The sequence below is a fragment of the Scyliorhinus torazame genome, chromosome 7, assembly GCF_047496885.1.
Source record: "Scyliorhinus torazame isolate Kashiwa2021f chromosome 7, sScyTor2.1, whole genome shotgun sequence".
Taxonomy (NCBI): domain Eukaryota; kingdom Metazoa; phylum Chordata; class Chondrichthyes; order Carcharhiniformes; family Scyliorhinidae; genus Scyliorhinus; species Scyliorhinus torazame.
Window position 1 is genome coordinate 79,881,557 of NC_092713.1, and position 19,333 is coordinate 79,900,889.

Genomic DNA, 19,333 nt, shown 5'->3' on the forward strand with positions numbered 1-19,333 from the left:
CATGAAGAGAGTTCCAAAGACTCAATACCCTTTAAGAGAAAAATATTCTCAGTATCTCTGTCTTAAATGCGTGACCCATTATTTTTAAACAGTGACCCCTAGATCTGGATTCTCCCACAAGAGGAAACATCCTCTCCATATCCACCCTATCAAGACCCCTCAGGATCTTATATGTTTCAATCAAGTCAGCTCTTCTCTTCTTTTTAAAAAATATATATTTTATTGAAGTTTTTCGATCAAAGACAAAAATTTCCCATTTTACAACTTTGTAATAATATATACATTGATCGTTTTTTAAATAAATAATATACTAACTAACGGCAACTGCCAACAACAAAATAACAACAAAAATGGTAACTAAAATAGTAACTTCGTAAAATCTAATATAAATAACTAATATATAAACACACACATAAAACCCCTGAGGACCCAAATGAGTTTCCACCCCCCCCCCCCCCCCCCTCCCCCCTGGGTTGCTGCTGCTACCTTTCCTATTTACCCTTATCGCTCTGCGAGATAGTCGAGGAACGGTTGCCACCGTCTGGTGAACCCTTGAGCCGAACCTCTTAGTGCGTACTTTATCCGCTCCAATTTTATGAACCCTGCCACCCTGCCATGTCGTTTATCCAGGCCTCCATGCCTGGGGGTTTAGCTTCTTTCCACAAAAGTAGAATCCTTCGCCGGGCTACTAGGGACGCAAAGGCCAAAACATCGGCCTCTCTCGCCTCCTGCACTCCCGGCTCATCTGCAACCCCAAATATAGCCAACCCCCAAGCCTGCTTCGACCCGGACCCCCACCACCTTTGAAATCACTTTTGCCACACCCACCCAAAACCCATGCAATACCGAACATGACCAGAACATGTGGGTGTGGTTCGCCGGGCTTCCCGCGCATCTCCCGCACCTATCCTCCACTCCAAAAAATCTACTCAGCCTTGCTCCAGTCATATGCGCCCTGTGTAGAACCTTGAATTGTATCAGGCTGAGCCTGGCACACGAGGACGAAGAGTTTACCCTACTTAGGGCATCTGCCCACAGCCCCTCCTCAATCTCTTCCCCCAGCTCCTCCTCCCATTTTCCCTTCAGCTCCTCTATCGTCTCCCCCTCGTCTCTCATTTCCCTATATATATCTGACACCCTGCCATCACCCACCCATGCCCCCGAAATCACTCTGTCCTGGATCTCTTGCGCCGGGAGCTGCGGAAGCTCCCTCACCTGTTGCCTCACAAATGCCCTCACTTGCATATAGCGAAATGCATTCCCAGATGGCAACCCATATTTTTCTGTCAGTGCTCCCAGACTCGCGAACGTCCCGTCTAAAAACAAGTCCTTCAATTTTGCAATTCCTGCTCGTTGCCAAGATTTAAATCCCCCATCTATCCTTCCCGGGACGAACCTATGGTTGTTCCTTATCGGGGACCACACTGAGGCACCCGTCGCTCCCTTATGTCATCTCCACTGCCCCCAAATTTTCAGAGTTGCCACCATCACTGGGTTTGTGGTGTATTTTTTCGGGGAGAACGGCAACGGCGCCGTCGCCAGTGCTTTTAGGCTAGTTCCCCTACAGGACGCCATCTCCAGTCTTTTCCACGCCGCTCCTTCCCCCTCCCCCATCCACTTACATATCATTGACACGTTGGCGGCCCAATAATAATCACTTAGACTCAGCAGTGCCAGTCCCCCTCTGTCCCTACTGCGCTGCAGGAACCCCCTCTTTACTTTTGGGGTCCCTCCAGCCCACACAAAGCTCATAATACTCTTGTCCACCTTCTTAAAAAAGGGCTTTGTAATCAGTACAGGGAGGCACTGGAACACAAAAAGAAACCTCGGAAGGACCACCATTTTAACCGCCTGCACCCTGCCCACCAATGACAGGGGCGCCATGTCCCACCTCCTAAAGTCCTCTTCCATCTGCTCTACCAGTCGTGCCAAGTTAAGCTTATGCAAGGTTCCCCAGTTCCTGGCCACCTGGATCCCCAAATACCGGAAATCCCTTGTTACCCTCCTCAACGGTAAATCGTCTATTCCCCTGCCTTGTTCCCCGGGGTGCATCACAAACAGTTCACTCTTCCCCGCATTCAATTTATATCCTGAAAATTCTCCAAACTCCCTGAGTGTCTGCATTATCTCAGGCATCCCCTCCACTGGGTCCGCGACATACAACAACAAATCATCCGCGTATAATGACACCCGATGCTCTTCTCCTCCTCTAAGTACCCCCCTCCACTTCCTAGAGCCCCTCAGCGCTATGGCCAATGGCTCAATTGCCAATGCAAACAGTAACGTGGACAGGGACATCCCTGTCTTGTACCCCTATATAGTCGGAAGTAGTCAGATCGTTGCCTATTTGTAATCACACTTGCCACCGGGGCCCTGTACAGGAGCTGAACCCATCTAATGAACCCCTCTCCAAATCCAAATCTCCTCAGTACTTCCCACAGGTAGTCCCACTCCACTCTATCAAATGCTTTCTCTGCATCCATCGCCACCACGATCTCCGCCTCCCCCTCCGGTGGGGGCATCATCATCACCCCAGCAGCCTCCGTATATTAGCATTCAATTGCCTCCCTTTAACAAACCCCGTTTGATCATCATGCACCACCCCAGGGACACAGTCCCCTATCCTCGTCGCCATCACCTTGGCCAAAAGCTTGGCATCTACGTTCAGGAGGGAAATAGGCCTGTATGACCCACACTGCAGCGGGTCTTTGTCTCTTTTCAGGATCAGCGATATCGTCGCCTCCGACATCGTCGGGGGTAGTGTCCCCCTTTCCCTAGCCTCATTAAAGGTTCTCGTCAGAAGTGGGGCCAGCAGGTCCACGTATTTCCTATAGAACTCCACCGGGAACCCATCCGGTCCCGGGGCCTTCCCTGCCTGCATGTTCCCAATTCCTTTTACCACCTCCTCCACCTCAATCTGCGCTCCCAGTCCTGTCATCTCCTGTTCCTCAACCTTCGGGAACTCCAGCTGGTCTAGGAAACGCATTATTCCCTCGTTCCCTTCCGGGGGTTGAGCCTTATATAGCCTCTTGTAAAATACCTTAAACACCCCGTTCACCCTCTCCGCTCCCCGTTCCATCTTTCGCTCCTCATCTCTAACCCCTCCGATCTCTCTTGCCGCCCCCCTCTTCCTAAGTTGTTGGGCCAGCAGCCGGCTCGCCTTCTCTCCATATTCATACTGCACTCCCTGTGCCTTCCTCCATTGTGCTTCCGCCTTACCCGTGGTCAACAAGTCAAAGTCCGTGTACAATCTCCGTCTTTCCCTGTTTAGCCCTTCCTCTGGAGCCTCCGCATATTGCCTATCCACCCTCAAAATCTCCCTCAACAATCTCTCCCTTTCTTTACCCTCTTGTTTCCCTTATGGGCCCTTATGGAGATCAGCTCCCCTCTCACCACCGCCTTCAGCGCCTCTCAGACCACTCCCACCTGGATCTCTCTGTCATCATTAATCTCTAGGTACCTTTCAATACATCCCCTCACCCTTACACATACCCCCTCGTCCGCCAACAGTCCCATATTTAATCTCCAGAGTGGGCGCTGTTCCTTTTCCTCTCCTACTTCCAGATCTACCCAATGTGGGGCATGAACTGAAATGGCTATAGCCGAATACTCCGCTCCTGCCACCTTCGGGATCAGCGCCCTTCCCAGGACAAAGAAGTCTATCCGGGAGTACACTTTGTGGACATGGGAGAAGAAGGAAAACTCTTTACTCCTTGGCCTAGTAAATCTCCAGGGTTCCACTCCTCCCATCTGCTCCAGAAAGCCCTTAAGCACCTTGGCCGCTGCCGGCCTCCTCCCGGTCCTAGATCTGGACCGGTCCAGGCCTGGGTCCAGCACCGTGTTGAAGTCCCCCCCCATTACCAACTTTCCCATCTCCAGGTCCGGGATGCGCCCCAACATACGCTTCATAAAGTTTGCGTCATCCCAGTTCGGGGCATATACATTCACCAGCACCACCGCCTCACCTTGCAGTCTGCCACTCACCATCACGTATCTACCCCCACTGTCCGCCACTATGTTCTTCGCCTCAAACAATACCCGTTTCCCCACCAGTATAGCCACCCCTCTATTTTTCGCATCCAAGCCCGAGTGGAATACCTGTCCCATCCATCCTTTCCTGAATCTGACCTGATCCGCCAGTTTCAGGTGCGTCTCCTGAAGCATGACCACGTCTGCCTTTAGCTTCTTTAGGTGCGCAAGTACCCTTGCCCTCTTAATCGGCCCGTTCAACCCTCTCACGTTCCACGTGATCAACCGGGTTGGGGGGCTCTTTACCCCCCCCCCCCCCTCTCATTGACTAGCCATCCCCTTTTTTAGACCAGCTCCTCACCCGGTTCCCACGCACCCGCTTTTCCCCCCGACGGCGCCCTCCCGTCCCGACCATCCCATCCCGTAACAGCTCCCCCTTCCCCTTAGCAGCAGCAACCCAGTTCCCCCCCCCCCCCGTTAGATCCCTCTCTAGCTTAGTTGCTCCCCCCATATTGCTTCCGGAAGACAGCAAACTCTGGCTGACCTCGGCTTCCCCCGTTTATCCTTAGCCTCCCATCATGTGAGGCCCCCTCCTTCCTGCGCCCCCTTTTCCCGCCACAATTTCCATAGCGCGGGGACAAAGCCCGCGCTTCCCTCTCAGCCCCGCCCCTGATTGCGCAGCTCCCTCTCTCCTTCCCCCTCCCCTTCCCCACCGGCGCCCACATTTCTTCATGTACCCCCCTTCGAGGGGAAAGAAATTTCCCCCCCCCCCATCTGATTCACAGTCCCTTGCCACCACCTCACTACTTCATTTCAAACACTCTTTCTCCAACCTAGTCCAACTTCTCCTCTTCAATAAATGTCCACGGCTCTTCTGCCGTCTCGAAGTAGTGGTGTTTACCCTGGTATGTAACCCACAGTCTTCCCGGCTGCAACATTCCGAACTTCACTTTCCTCTTGTGGAGCACCGCCTTGGCCCGATTGAAACTCGCTCTCCTTCTCGCCACCTCCGCACTCCAATCCTGATACACGCGGATCACCGTGTTCTCCCACCTGCTGCTCTGTGTCTTTTTCGCCCATCTCAGGACCATCTCCCTGTCCTTGTAGCGGTGGAACCTCACCACTATTGCTCGAGGTATTTCTCCTGCCTTTGGTCTTCTCACGAGGACTCGATACGCTCCCTCCACTTCCAGGGGGCCCGTCGGGGCCTCAGCTCCCATTAAGGAATGGAGCATCGTGCTCACATACGCCCCAACGTCTTCTCCCTCTGCCCCTTCGGGAAGACCCAAGATTCTTAAGTTCTTCCTCCTTGAGCTATTTTCCAGGGCTTCCAGTCTCTCCATACACCTCTTATGCAGTGCCTCGTGTGTCTCCGTCTTCACCACCAAGCCCTGTATCTCGTCCTCATTTTCGGCAGCTTTTGCCTTCACTCCACGGAGCTCCATCTCTTGGGTCTTCTGCGCCTCCTTTAACCCCTCAAAACGCCTGCAGCATCGGCGCCAGCACCTCCTTCTTTAGCTCCTCCACACATCGCCGGAGGAACTCCTGCTGTTCCAGGCCCCATACCAACTGGCCTCCCTCCGCCGCCATCTTGCTTCTCACTTCCCTTCTTTGCCGCTGCTCCAGAGGATCCTCCGCAATCTGGCCACTATTATCTCTTCTGTCCATTCACATCCGGGGGGACTCCCTTCTATGTCGCCTCACAGTGGGTTTGGCCTTCGAAAATTGCTGTTGGGGCTCCGGTAAAGAGCCCAAAAGTCCGTTATAACGGGAGGTGCCGAAACGTGCGACTTAGCTGGTCATCGCCGCACCTGGAAGTCTCAGCTCTTCTCTTCTAAACTCCAGTGGATACAAATCTAACCTGTCTAACCTTTCCTCATAAGACAACCCGCCTATTCTAGGTATTTATTAGTCGAGTAAGCCTTCTCTGCACTTCTTCCAATGTATTTACATTGGGATGGTATGATGGCACAATGGTTAGCACTGCTGCCTTACGGCGCAAGGGACCCAGTTTCGATACTAGCCTTGGGAGACTATCTTTGTGGCGTCTGCACATTCTACCCGTGTCTGCGGGGTTTCCTCCGGGTTCTCTGGTTTCCTCCCACAGTCCAAAGATGTGCAGGTTAGGTGGATTGGCCATGCTAAAAATTGCCCCTTAGTGCCCAAAGATGTACAGTCAGGTGAGGTTATGGTGTTACAGGGATAGGGCGAGGGAGTGAGCCTAGATACAGTGTTCTTTCAGAGGGCTGGTGCAGTTGATGGGCTTAATGGCCCCCTTCTCAACTGTAAGGATTCTATAGATCCTTCCTTAAATAAGGAGATCAATACTGTACAGTACTCCAGATGTGGTCTCGCCAACACCCTATATAACTGAAGCATAAACTCCCTCCTCTGTATTCAATTCTCCTCGCAATAAACAATAATGTTCTATTAGCTTTCCTAATTACTTGCTGTGACTGCATACTAACCTTTTGCAATTCATGCACTAGGACACCCAGATTCTTCTGTATCTCAGAGCTCTGCAATCTCTCATCACTTAGATAATATGCGTCTTTTTCTTTCATCCTGCCAAAATGGACAACTTCACATTTTCCCACATCATACTCCATTTGTCAGATCTCTTCCAGCTCACTTAATCTATCTATATCCCTTTGTAGTGTCCTTATGTCCTCTTTACAATGTATTTTCCTATCCACCTTGTACCATCAGCAGATTTAGCAATCATAACTTCGGTCCCTTCATCCAAGTTATTTATATGAACTGTAAAAGGGGTTCCAGCACTCACCCCCGTGGCACACCAATGTCACATCTCGCAAACAAAAAATGACCCATCTATGCCTACTGACTGTTCCCTGTTAGCTAGTCAATCGTCTATCCAAGCCAATATCGAATCAGTTTTCTGAGAGACATGTTAAACTGGGCTATGTGGCCTCCCAATGCTTGAAAATGTGATCTGAGATACATGCGCATACTTCCGGTGGAAACTACACACAAAGCCATTTTCATAAAGAGGTGTGTTTGCTGAACTGTGTTCTTTTAAATGGACACTAACCAAGTGGCTCAGATGGTTGCAAAATATCAGGTGACTTTTGCAGCTTCAAAACAGACTACCTACAGCTTCCAGAAAGCTCCTAATTGAATCACCCTGGGTGAATGCCTCACCCTGGACTGGACTTACCAAGGAGAATACTATCTGTAGACTTCACATTTGCTATTGTTTGGGGATTTACCAAAAAGACAAGCCCAGACGCCATGACTCTGCGTTGGGACCCTAACAATGTGAGTCTGACAGAAACCAATCCACCCTAATTGTGAAGGGCTCATCCATTATCTCCATTATGCAGCTTTGGCTTTCAACTTTAAGCCATTCCGGATGGACAATACCAGAATTGGTCTTGTGTCCAAAACCGACTGGAAACAATGAGTTTTTATCTGAAGACCCAGAAATAAATTGGGCATTCCGCAAGCCACCGCAGCTGGAGAAATGGCAGTGTCACCTTTGCCTTTCAGATCCAAGTCCACCTGTAAAGAAATTGGACCTCCTGATATGAAAACAACAAGTGCCTAGCTTCGTGACCTGATGAACATTCATCGCTTCGAGGGAATCCTGCAATGATCTACATTTCTGACTTCAGCTATTTGAACTCATCTAAACTTCAATTCCAGAGTGGAGAAGGTTCCTTTATTTCCTGGGTTCGCAACAACGGCTCTTCGCAACAACGGCTCTAATACAATGAGCCAGACATGTGAACAATGAATTATTCTTTTGTTTACAGCACGTATAAATACACTGTTCTCTCTAACTGTATGTTTTCTTCAAGCATGTGTGTGTGAAAATGTGAGTGCTAAGTGATTGGTGAAGCATTTAGACTTGAGGACTAAAGTCCTGGTTGAATACCTGACAGGTATGTGTGAGCTGTAGATCGTGGGTGTGAGGATTGCAGTGTTAAATGCATGAGGCTGAGGTAAACCACATAAATTGAAGGGTTGAGTACTGTTGAATAGAAGTTGTTGTTTGGTGCATGATTGAGTTGTAGTGAATTGAACAATTGAAGAGGCTAATGGCGCAGATGGCAGAATATGTCATTCAATTAAGAACTCACTCACCTCAACTACACGTTAAACCTCTCACTTACGTTCAGCCATAAACGTAATTAAGACTTATCAAACCCATTAAATGGGTATTTACACTGGAATGCACAAGCCGTAACTCTTTCTAGAGAATTTAGTGGACATCACCGTCTAAGTAATGTAACATTGCACCCTTCCTTTGTTTCAGTGCTGAGTCTCTCAGCAGGACCAATGTAGCAAAGCTTGGGTGGGATCAGGGCAACCCAAACAGCAACTTCCTGATTTTGGTATTTAACTATGCACACGGAATTTAAAAAATATGGTTTAATGCAGTTACTCCAAGTTTACCTTTAGTATTGTTGCCACAGTCTCCTGAGAAGCATTCCGCATATCCTCTCCATTTACTGACAAGATTTGGTCCCCTTTCATGAGTCTCCCATCAAGCTCAGCAGCCCCACCTTTAACAATGTCTGAGATAAATACTCCTGTTCCATTCCTGTTGACGTATTTACAATTCAGTCAAGTAATTCTTGTGATTTCACAGGATATGTTGCTAAAGTACATGGACCTAAAACTCTATACAATACTAATTTGTAAACTGTAACAGTAGTCCAAGTTTGATAAACTTAGGTGAGTTATACATTCAAATGCAAGACAATAATACAGATGCAATTAAAAGGAAGCTAGATGAGCATATGAGAGATAAGGTAATCGAGGATTACGATAATAGATTTGGATAGTGATGTTATGGGCCAGGGTTTAGAGAACCCCAAAGTGTACCTTGGAGGTCAACTGACCCACAACTTTTAATAGATTGTGGTATGGGGAGCACACGGCCCACTCTACAGGTGTGGTACAGCAGAAATGAAAAGTATTTTTTAAAGCAAAACAATGTTTATTCTATGAACTCAAGTTAACCTTTCTAAAACAAAGTGAACATCTTAGCAACCAGTATATCAGATACACCACCCAAAGAATACAACACTAAGTAATCTGTATGCTGTACTTTTACACCCAGAAGACTTAACAAACCTTTAAACATAAGCACATCAAGTTTACATTCACTACTGAAAACATTTATAATTCTTCTGAATTCACCAAATGATTAAAAGAAAGTCCTTCATGGCAGAGAGATCAACAATACAGCTGCTTTGTCTGACTTCAGCTGCAACACACTGAAAAACAAAAACAAAAACACAGACACACCCAAGCTTCTCTCAAAGTGAAACTAAAAAGCAGAACCAGAGCTCAGCTCCACCCACATTCTGACATCACTACAGTAACATGAGCAGCTAACCATTTCTTAAAGCGACATTCTCATGACAGTGAATATTGGGAAAGGCTCAAGTGGAGCATAAATGTCATTAACAGGTTGTGGTCTGTTCCTGTGTCATATATCCTAAGCTTTATGTGGAATGCATTGTGCACGAACAGCACAGATTTCGAATTGTGATTTCAGCATAATTTCCAACTGACGATTTTATAAAACCCTGAATGATCAGAAGCTTGCGCAGTCTGCATGAATTATTTCCAATATATACATTTGGAGACTGAGGCTCTACATGAGCCAGGAATAAAAAAGACAGATCATTACCCCATGAACCTACACCTATTGTCATGATAGGGAGATATTAGGAACTTGGTTCCAGAAATAGGGTCCAAGAAGTATCAACAGAAAATACTGGACATTCTCAGCAGGTCTGACAACATCTGTGGAGAGAAAACTGTATAGCACTGTTGCTTCACAGCGCCAGGGTCCCAGGTTCGATTCTTAGCTTGGGTCACTGTCTGTGCAGAGTCTGAACGTTCTCCCTGTGTCTGCGTGGATTTCCTCCAGATGCTCCGGTTTCCTCCCACAATCCCAAAAGACGTGCTGTTAGGTAATTTGGACATTCTGAATTCCCACTCTGTGTACCCGAATAAGCACTGGAATGTGGCGACTAGGGGCTTCTCACAGTAACTTCATTGCAGTGGTAATGTAAGCTTACTTACAAGAATAAAGGTTATTATTATGTATAAAATTATGAAGGTTCTCGATAAGGTAGACAGGAAGAAACATTCCCCTTGATGGTGTGTCAATGATCAGGAGGCGTAGATTTAAGATAAGGGGCAAGATGTTCAGAGGGGATGTGGGGAAAAGCCTTTTCACCCAGAGTCTAGAACTCACAAAGGGTGGTGGAGGCAGAGGCCCGCATAACATTTAAGAAATATTTAGATGTGCACTTGCGAAGCCAATGCACGCAAGGCTACGGGCCAAGTGCTGGAAATGGAATAGGTGTTTGCTTTTGATCGGCTTAGATGTGATGGGCTGAAGGGCCTTTTCTTTGCTGTAGACCTCTATGACTCATATCACTAACAGTAAGGATCTGTTCCACAATTCTGTCAACAGGAGTTTTCTTGCTCATTGGAAACATCTTGTAACACATGGCCCCGAAGACAATTGTACAGTCATAGGCACTGTCATCTTAATTTTTAACATGGGACATGAGAAAAAATAATAGTTCTACATACCGTTTTCCCACAATGCTCAGGCCCAGTCCCCTGCCAACTTTCTTCTGAAGATCTGCGAGGAACACATCTAAATTCTCCTCATCCTTGTACTGGGCTTCATCCCTGAAGACAGTGAGTCGCACCTTTTGAGGTGTCTGTCTCAATGCTGTGATTGCTTCTTCGTGAGTTGCATTCCTTAAATCAATTCCATTTACCTAATAGAAAACAAAGTGAATCTCTCTAGACATTCATCACAGGACTAGATTTTATATTATAAATAAATTGAGTTCTTGAGGAGAGTTACTGATGCTTAGTGCAAGGCTTGAGATTTTGCTGAGTCAGAAGGGCTTCGTATCTTAGCCAAAATGGCCCAGAACCCTGATTCCAGAGGTGCCGTCCCCAAACCTTGCACCCATAATTTTTACCTGTGGAAATGAAGGCAGGTTGCAGTTTGCACATTCATGGTTTATGGAGGCAACTGCACATGTAAAAATGCTGCTGCCTTAAAACAGATGCAATTTTCAATGGTCGGATGTTCAAAATATGACTCGTGATCTTTAGACATTTCAGCAAAATGTCTAAAGTTGCGGTGTTATTTGGAGACGTTGGGTACACTTTTAAAGAGGTCCGGCTACCTCTTCCGTAGAGGCCAAGTACCCCTATGGGATTGTTAAAAATAAAATGAGCATAAAAACTGGATAAACTCAGTGCCAAGCTGTCAAGGCACTTAAATTACAAACTCTTTAATTTAAAAAAAAAAAAAGTTCACAATTGGAAGAAACTCAGTGTTTGCAATTTTACTGGCTTTTGTTTTCTGTTGACATGAGCCTGAAGATTAACATTATGGACTTAATGCTGCATGACTAATTCCATAACCTGCCATTGGGCTGGGGGAGGGGGGCACCTATAAGTTCACAGTTTAATTGACATCAATATGTGGTTCAAAAATCTTTGATGCGGAGCTAAGAATAAAAATGTTCGTTTTTTTAAGCAATTAAGTACATGAAGGAATTCAGATGTATTAAATGGGTTTTTGTGAATGGGAAATCATCAGTAGACACTGAGAATTTTATTTTATTTAATTGCACCATGGCTCCTGAGGTCTGCCTATGGTGGTTACTGGGCATGTTGACATGGAGAGTGTAAGGGCAAATGGTGGAGATTGGGGGCATTGTTGGTACAAGTTGGCACAAGGACTATAAAGGCCATGGGGTGGGTAGAAAGGCATAAGTTGACATGGATAGGGAATGGGGATTGATTAGAGGATGAGGAGGTGTGATGAATAAATACTGAAGGATTGTTTTGGGGTTTATTGTTTTTTTTATAACAGTTGGGCCCAAGTAGTTATTTTCAAAAGCTTTGCTCCATTTCCACCTCCCTCAATTTTCCTCCTCCATGCTGTTTTTTGACTTCTGCATTGCCATACATGCTGTGTATCAAATATTGCACTACATATTTTGTTTATTCAGCCATCCAGACCTAAATAGCAGCAGTGGGAGTCTAGAAGGAGAATAAAGGTCTCCATGTCCTAACAACATACGCAGTTGTCTTACTAAATTTTTGTTTTTAAATTTAGAGTGCCCAATTTTCTTTTCCAATTGAAGGGCAATTTAGCGTTACCAATCCACCTAACCTGCACATCTTTGGGTTGTGGGGGTGAAACCCATGCAGACACAGGGAGAATGTGCAAGTCTTACTAAATCTTACTGTTTCTTTCTAAGAATTTAGCAATACTCAAGGGAAAGCATAGAAAATATAATGATTGCGTCCCAATGTAAAAATGCAACAGTGATAGTAAGAAAGCAGCCATGAGGGTGACAGCACAGTAGCACTGTTGCATCACAGCTCCAGGGTCCCAGGTTTGATTCCCGGCTTGGGTCACTGTCTGTGCAGAGTCTGCACGTTTCCCCATGTCTGGGGGAAACCATTCACATTCCTGAAAGACATTTTTTTCCTGAAATCTTGCTCACCACAACAAATTTCTTTAAAAAAAATTATATATAAATCATGTAAACAAATTTAACAAATATGGGTTTCCTCCGGGTGCTCCGGTTTTCTCCCACAAGTCCCGAAAGACGTGCTGCAAGGTAATTTGGATATTCTGAATTCTCCCTGTGTGTACCTGAACAGGTGCCGGAACGTGGCGACTAGGGGATTTTCACAGTCACTTCATTGCAGTGTTAATGTAAGCCTACTTGTGACAATCAAGATTATTAATTAATTAATTAAGCTCTCAGCGCACATACAAAGAGACATGCAAATCATTCATCTGTCAGCCCAACTAAAGGCCCGGGAACAGAATTGAAGTATTGTTCAAGCCCGAAGAGGGAGGATGTTCATGTAAGAAAAATACATTTTAGGTACTGGTAAAGGTGACAAGTGAATTTATTCTTAAGGTTTGAAATTTCTTTTCATATTTGTTGAATTTGTTTACATGATTAATATATAATTTTTTTAAAAGAAATTTGTTATGGTGAGCAAGATTTCAGGAAAAAAATGTCTTTCAGGAATGTGAATGGTTTCTTTTTGTAAATGGAAGTTTCTTTTAAAAAAAATGTATTTTATTCCTAACTTATTCAAACGGTTCCAGAACATAAACAGTCTGTGAAACATACCCCCCAGCACACAGTTAGACAGTTTGTACAAATTTCACCCCACCCCAGTGACAAACAACTCCTCAAACATGAACACAAACATCTTCCACCTTGCCTCAACAAAGCCGTCCACTGAACCCCTCAATTCGTATTTGATCTTTCCCAGACAAAAAAAATCATGCAAGTCTCCCAGCCAGGCCGCCACCCCCGGCAGAGTTGCCGACCGCCATTCCAGTAAGATCCTCTGCCGGGCAATCAGAGGCGAAGGCCATGACATCGGCCTTATGAAATGAAATGAAAATGAAAATCGCTTCTTGTCACAAGTAGGCTTCAAATGAAGTTACTGTGAAAAGCCCCTAGTCGCCACATTCTGGTGCCTGTTCGGGGAGGCTGGTACAGGAATTGAACCGTGCTGCTGGCCTGCCTTGGTCTGCTTTAAAAGCCAGCTCTTTAGCCCTGTGCTAAACCAGTCCTTCCCCCTTACTCCCCTTCATCAGCTCTGGCTTCTCCGATATCCCTAGTGACGTTCAGTGGAGTTAACACCGACATCCCCTCTATCCTAAAGTGCCTCCTCAACTGGTTCCAGACCTTCACTGTGGATTGCACCATTGGGCTCTCCATGTGTGGTTTGCTGGTCCCCACACTTCTCACACTCGTCTGCCACTCCCTAGAAGAACACACTCATTCTTACCCAAGTCATGTGTACCACACACATATTCTGGGGCTGCGAGAAGTTAGAGAAACTCTGGGTGGGAGTGTTCGCAGTACTAACGAGGATTGTCGGGGAGGTTGGGCCGGACTTGGTGGTGATATTTGGGATACTGGCGCTAGTGGCAATGTCACCGTCACCTTAGTCTGCAAGCTGGACCCCTTACATGATTCTTCCTCCATCCTAACCCATTCTGCCCCCTCTCCCTCCCACCACCGCCTCGCCTTCTCCACGTTTGCCACCCAATAATGCAGCAGATTTGGCAATGCCAACCCCCCTCCCCCTTCTGCCTCTGTAACAGGGTCCTCTTGACCCTTGCCTATCCACACAAAGATAATCGTATTCAGCTTCCGGAAAAAGGCCTTTGGTACAAAAATTTGAAGTGTCTGGAATATAAATAGAAACCAAACGTTGGCAGGTCGTTCATCTTCATCTACTTGGGCCCTCCCTGCCAGAGTCAGATGCAGCATGTCCCACCTCTTCAGATCCTCCCTGAACTCCTCCACCAGCTTTGTTAAATTCCATTTATGCAGCGTCGGCCACGCTCCCGTTACCTTAATCCCCAGATATCTAAACCTATCTCTGGCTACTTTAAATGGTAACCACCCTAGGTTGGCTCTCCGACCCAGTTCGTTCACTGGGAACACTTCACTCTTCCCTACGTTCAACTTGTATCCTGAGAATGCCCCAAACTCCCTAATAGGTCCATAATGCTACCCATGGTCTCCAGCGGGTCCAACACGTTCAGTAACAGGTCGTCCGCATATGATTACACCTGATGCTCCCTAGTCCCCCTCGTAATACCTTGCCACTCCTCTGACCCCTGAGGGCCTTTGCCAGAGGCTCTATAGCTAGCGCGAACAGCAGCGGCGACAGCGAGAACCCCTGCCTTGTTCCCCTACGTAACACAAAGTTTTGTGAGCCCATATTGTTGGTCTGTATACTCGCTATCGGTGCCAGATATAACAGGCGCACCCAAGTCACAAACGTCTGCCCAAACCCGAACTTTCCCAGTACCTCAAACAGATACTGCCACTCCACCCGGTCAAATGCCTTCTCCGCATCCATGGACACCACTACCTCCTATCCCCGACTTCTCGACAGAGTCCTGATCACATTTAACAGCCTCCTTATATTACTAGAGAGTTGCCTGCCCTCTACGAGGCTTGTCTGGTCCTCTGCAACCATCCCTGGACACAACCTTCCATCCTTCCTGCCACCAATTTAGCCAGCACTTTGACATCTGTGTTTAACAATGATATGGGCCCACATTCTCATGGGTCCTTCCCCTTCTTCGGTATCAATGTGATCATTGCCTGCGACATAGTCTCCGGCAGCTCCCCCTTCTCCAGCGCCTCACTAAACGCCCCCAGCAGATGCAGTGCCAGTTCCGTCACAAACTCCTTATAAAATTACACCGGGTAACCATCGGGCCCTGGGGCCTTTCCCGACTTCATACCCCTTACACTGTCCAATACCTCACTCAGCCCCAATGGCTCCTCTAACGCCTGCCTTTTCTCTTCCTCCAACTGCGGAAACTCTAGCCCATTCAAAAACTGCCCAATGTCCCCTTCTTCACCCCCTCCCCCCGGTTCCACCCTCTACAGCTTCTTATAGTATTCCCTAAAGGTCTCATTTATCTTCCCCGGATCTGTCACCACCTCCTCTGTCTCTGTCCGTATCCTCAATATTTCCCTGGATGCGGCCTGCCTCCATAGTTGATGTGCTAGCATTCGGATTGCCTTCTCCCTGTACTCGTACTGCAACCCCTAGCTCTATGCAGCTGCCCCACAGCACTCCCCGTCATCAACCTATCAAATATCCCCTGCAACCTTTTCCTTTTCGCCAATCTCTCCGTGGCGGGCGCCTCAAATACACCCTATCTACTTTGACTATCTTTTTCAATAAGCGCCCATACTCTTCCCTTCTTTTCCTATCCGTATGTGCCTCAAACAAGATAATCTCCCTTCAGACCACCGCCTTCAGTGCCTCCCAAAAAGTGGCTGCCGACACTTTCCTGTTCTGGTTCAACTCTACATAGTCTTTAATCACCGACTGCAGTTATCACAGAACCCTCTGTCTGCCAACAAACCCGAATCGAGCCTATGTCCCGGCTTCTGCTCCTATCCCGATCCAAGCCGAATCTCCAGCCGGTGGGGAGCATGATCTGAAATTACATTCCCCGCATACTCTGCCCCCTCCAACCTTACCAACACGTCGTGGCTCACCACAAAAAAGTTAATTTTGGACTACACCCTGTAAAAATGTGAGAAAAAGGAATACTCCCTTCCCCTTTGGATCATAAAGTACCATGGGTCCACCATATCCATCTTTTCCATGGACCCTCCCAGCTCCTTTGTCATTCGTATCCTTCCCATTGACCTGGGTCTTGAGCTATCTCCCCATGGTTCTAGAAGACAATTAAAATCTCCTCCCATGATCAACTGGTGCGTGACCAAGTCCGGGATCGCTGCCAGCAACCCCCTTATATACCCTCCATCGTCCCAATTCAGGGCATACACATTCACCAACACCACCGACGTCCACTCCAATATCCCGCTCACCATCACATATTTCCCATGCGGGTTCCTCACTTCCTTCGCACTCACAAACCCGGTCTTCTTGTTCATCAAGATGGCCACCCCCCATGATTTCGAGTAAACCCCGAGTGGAATACCTGACCCACCCATCCCTTTCTCAACCTAACCTGGTCCTTCACGCAGAGGTGCATCTCCTGTAGGTAGACTACCTCCGCCTTTAAACTCTTGAGGTGTCCGAAAATAGAGATCCTTTCAACGGTCCATTGAGCCCTCGCACATTCCATGTTATAAGCCTTACCGGGGGCTTACGCCTCCATTCCCCTTTACCGTTCAGCATTCTCCCCTTTCGGCTCTATCCCTTCTCATTTCACCCTGTACCTGGCCCATCCAAAATGGCCCATCTCCGCCCCTGACCACTCTTCTTCTCCATCCCTGCCACGTCGCATCTCCATCCCTTCCCCCCCCTCCCCTCTTCCCCCCCTTGACCATCTCCCCCATCTCACTTCTGTTCACCAGCATTACCTGCCAGCGTGGCAACATCTGCCAAAAGGCTCCTCCTACTGACCCCCAACCTGACCACTTTGTTCTGTGCAGAAGACTCCCTGCGGACCTCACCCTCCCAAACAAAGACACATTTCAGACCACAGATCGCCTCTCCCAAAAACAAGCAAAATAGAAAACACTGCCATAGGCAGCAGGAGGGAGGACAAACCTTTCACCCCTGTTACCCATTGTCGATCCAATGGAAAAAAGAAAAACCCTCCACCTGGGAGGAAACAAAACCACCCCCTCCCTCCAACTCCCACTCTACCCATATCTTCTAATACTCCAAATTGCCAGCACTTCCGTCTCTCAATAAAGTTCAGTTCTCCCCCAGTTTGTGCTCCTTGATGAAGTCACTGGCCGCTTCTGGGGTTTCAAAATAATGTTCCCGGCCCTCATAAATCACCCATAGTTTCGCCGGGTAGAGCAGCCCAAACCTGATCTGCAGTCAATACAGCATCACTTCGGCCCTATTAAATCCAGCATGCTGTTGTTATATTATATTGCTACTCCTGGTACCAAGTTGTATTACTTGGTTAAAGTAATATCTGTCATTACTGGTTGCAGATGATCTTGAAGAATACATGAGTCTTCGATGTAAAGCAAACAAATATTATTTTTAAAAACAATAATTTTTATTAAGGTTTTCACAGAATATCAGTAACAAAATGAAAAAGAAACCCAACAGGGTTAAGTACAAAACACAGTCCAAAAAAGCAACCCTCCATATCCCCCTGTACATAAATAATAAATTAACACCCCGACTTAACACAAAGCAAGCATTGCAAATATATACACCCCCTCAGACCCCCAGTGTAAATAAACAAAAACAAAAATAAAGTAACCCCCCCCCCCCCGAGTTGCTGCTGCCATTGACCAATATCTACCGTTCTGCCAGGAAGTCTAAGAATGGTTGCCACCGCCTAAAGAACCCTTGTACCGACCCTCTCAAGGCGAATCTCACGCTCTCCAACTTAATAAACCCCGCCATATCATTGATCCAGGATTCCACGCTTGGGGGCCTCGCATCCTTCCACTGAAGAAGAATCCTCCGCCGGGCAACCAGGGACGCAAAGGCCAGAATACTGGCCCCTTTCGCCTCCTGCACTCCCGGCTCCTCTGCCACCCCAAATATTGCGAGCCCCCAGCCCAGCTTGACCCTGGAACCTACCACCCTCGACATCGTCCTCGCTACACCCCTCCAAAATTCCTCCAGTGCTGGGCATGCCCAGAACATATGGGTCTGATTCGCTGGGCTCCCCAAGCACCTGACACACCTGTCCTCGCCCCCAAAGAAATGGCTCATCCTTGTCCCGGTCATGTGTGCCCTGTGCAGCACCTTAAACTGTATGAGGCTGAGCCTCGCGCACAAAGAGGAAGAGTTCACCTTCCCAAGGGCATCTGCCCACGTCCCTTCCTCGATCTCCTCTCCCAACTCCCCCTCCCACTTACCTTTCACCTCCACCACCGAGGCCTCCTCCTCCTCCTGCATCACCGAGATCTTCCCCACTACCCCCCCCCCCCCCCGCCCCCACCCACAAGAGCACCCTGTCCTGTACTGTGCGTGGCAGCAGCCGTGGGAATTCCACCATTCCACCACATGCCGTCTGGCAAACGCCCTTACCTGTAAGTACCTGAAGGTGTTCCCCGGGGGTAGCCCATACTTCTCCTCCAGCTCACCCAGGCTCGCGAACTTCCCGTCCACAAACAAGTCTCCCAACCTTCGTATCCCTGCCCTGTGCCACCCCGAAAACCCTCCATCTGTTCTCCCTGGGACGAACCGGTGGTTCCCCCGTATTGGGGTCCACCCCAAAGCCCCAACTTCCCCCCTGTGCCGCCTCCATTGCTCCCAGATTTTGAGGGCAGCTGCCACTACCGGGCTCGTGGTATACCTCCTTGGAGGGAGCGGCAGCGGCGCCGTTGCCAGCGCCCCCAGACTCGTACCCACACAGGACGCCGTCTCCAGCCTCTTCCATGCAGCCCCCTTCCCCTCCATCACCCACTTGCGCACCATCGTCGCATTGGCGGCCCAGTAGTACCCACAGAGGTTGGGCAGCGCCAGCCCCTCCCTATCTCTACTCCGCTCCAGGAACACCCTTCTCACTCTCGGAGTCCCTCGCGCCCACACAAACCCACATTATGCTCCTGTTGACCCGCCTAAAAAAGGTCTTCGGGATAAACACGGGGAGGCACTGGAACAGGAACAAAAACCTTGGGGGCACCGTCATTTTGACTGATACACTATACCCGCCAAGGACAGCGGCAACGCGTCTCACCTCTTGACCTCCTCCTCCATTTGCTCCACCAGCCTTGTGAAATTAAGCCTATGCAGGGCCCCCCAGCTCCTTGCCATCTAGACCCCCAAATACCTGAAGCTCCTCTCCGCCCTTTTTAGTGGGAGCTCGCCAATTCCCCAC

At 48.1% G+C, this 19,333-nt stretch overlaps 1 protein-coding gene across 8 annotated transcripts in view; it reads right to left on the reverse strand.

Annotated features, from left to right (window-relative positions):
* patj (PATJ crumbs cell polarity complex component) overlaps positions 1-19,333 on the reverse strand; it is a 565,709-nt gene that overhangs the window by 79,584 nt on the left and 466,792 nt on the right. For all 8 annotated transcript variants that reach the window (XM_072510952.1, XM_072510955.1, XM_072510950.1 and 5 more), the window contains 2 exons: positions 10,552-10,745; positions 8,389-8,536 (listed from right to left, as the gene is read on the reverse strand). In XM_072510952.1, the coding sequence (XP_072367053.1) occupies positions 8,389-8,536; positions 10,552-10,745 (342 nt within the window). The remainder of the gene's footprint in view (positions 1-8,388; positions 8,537-10,551; positions 10,746-19,333) is intronic.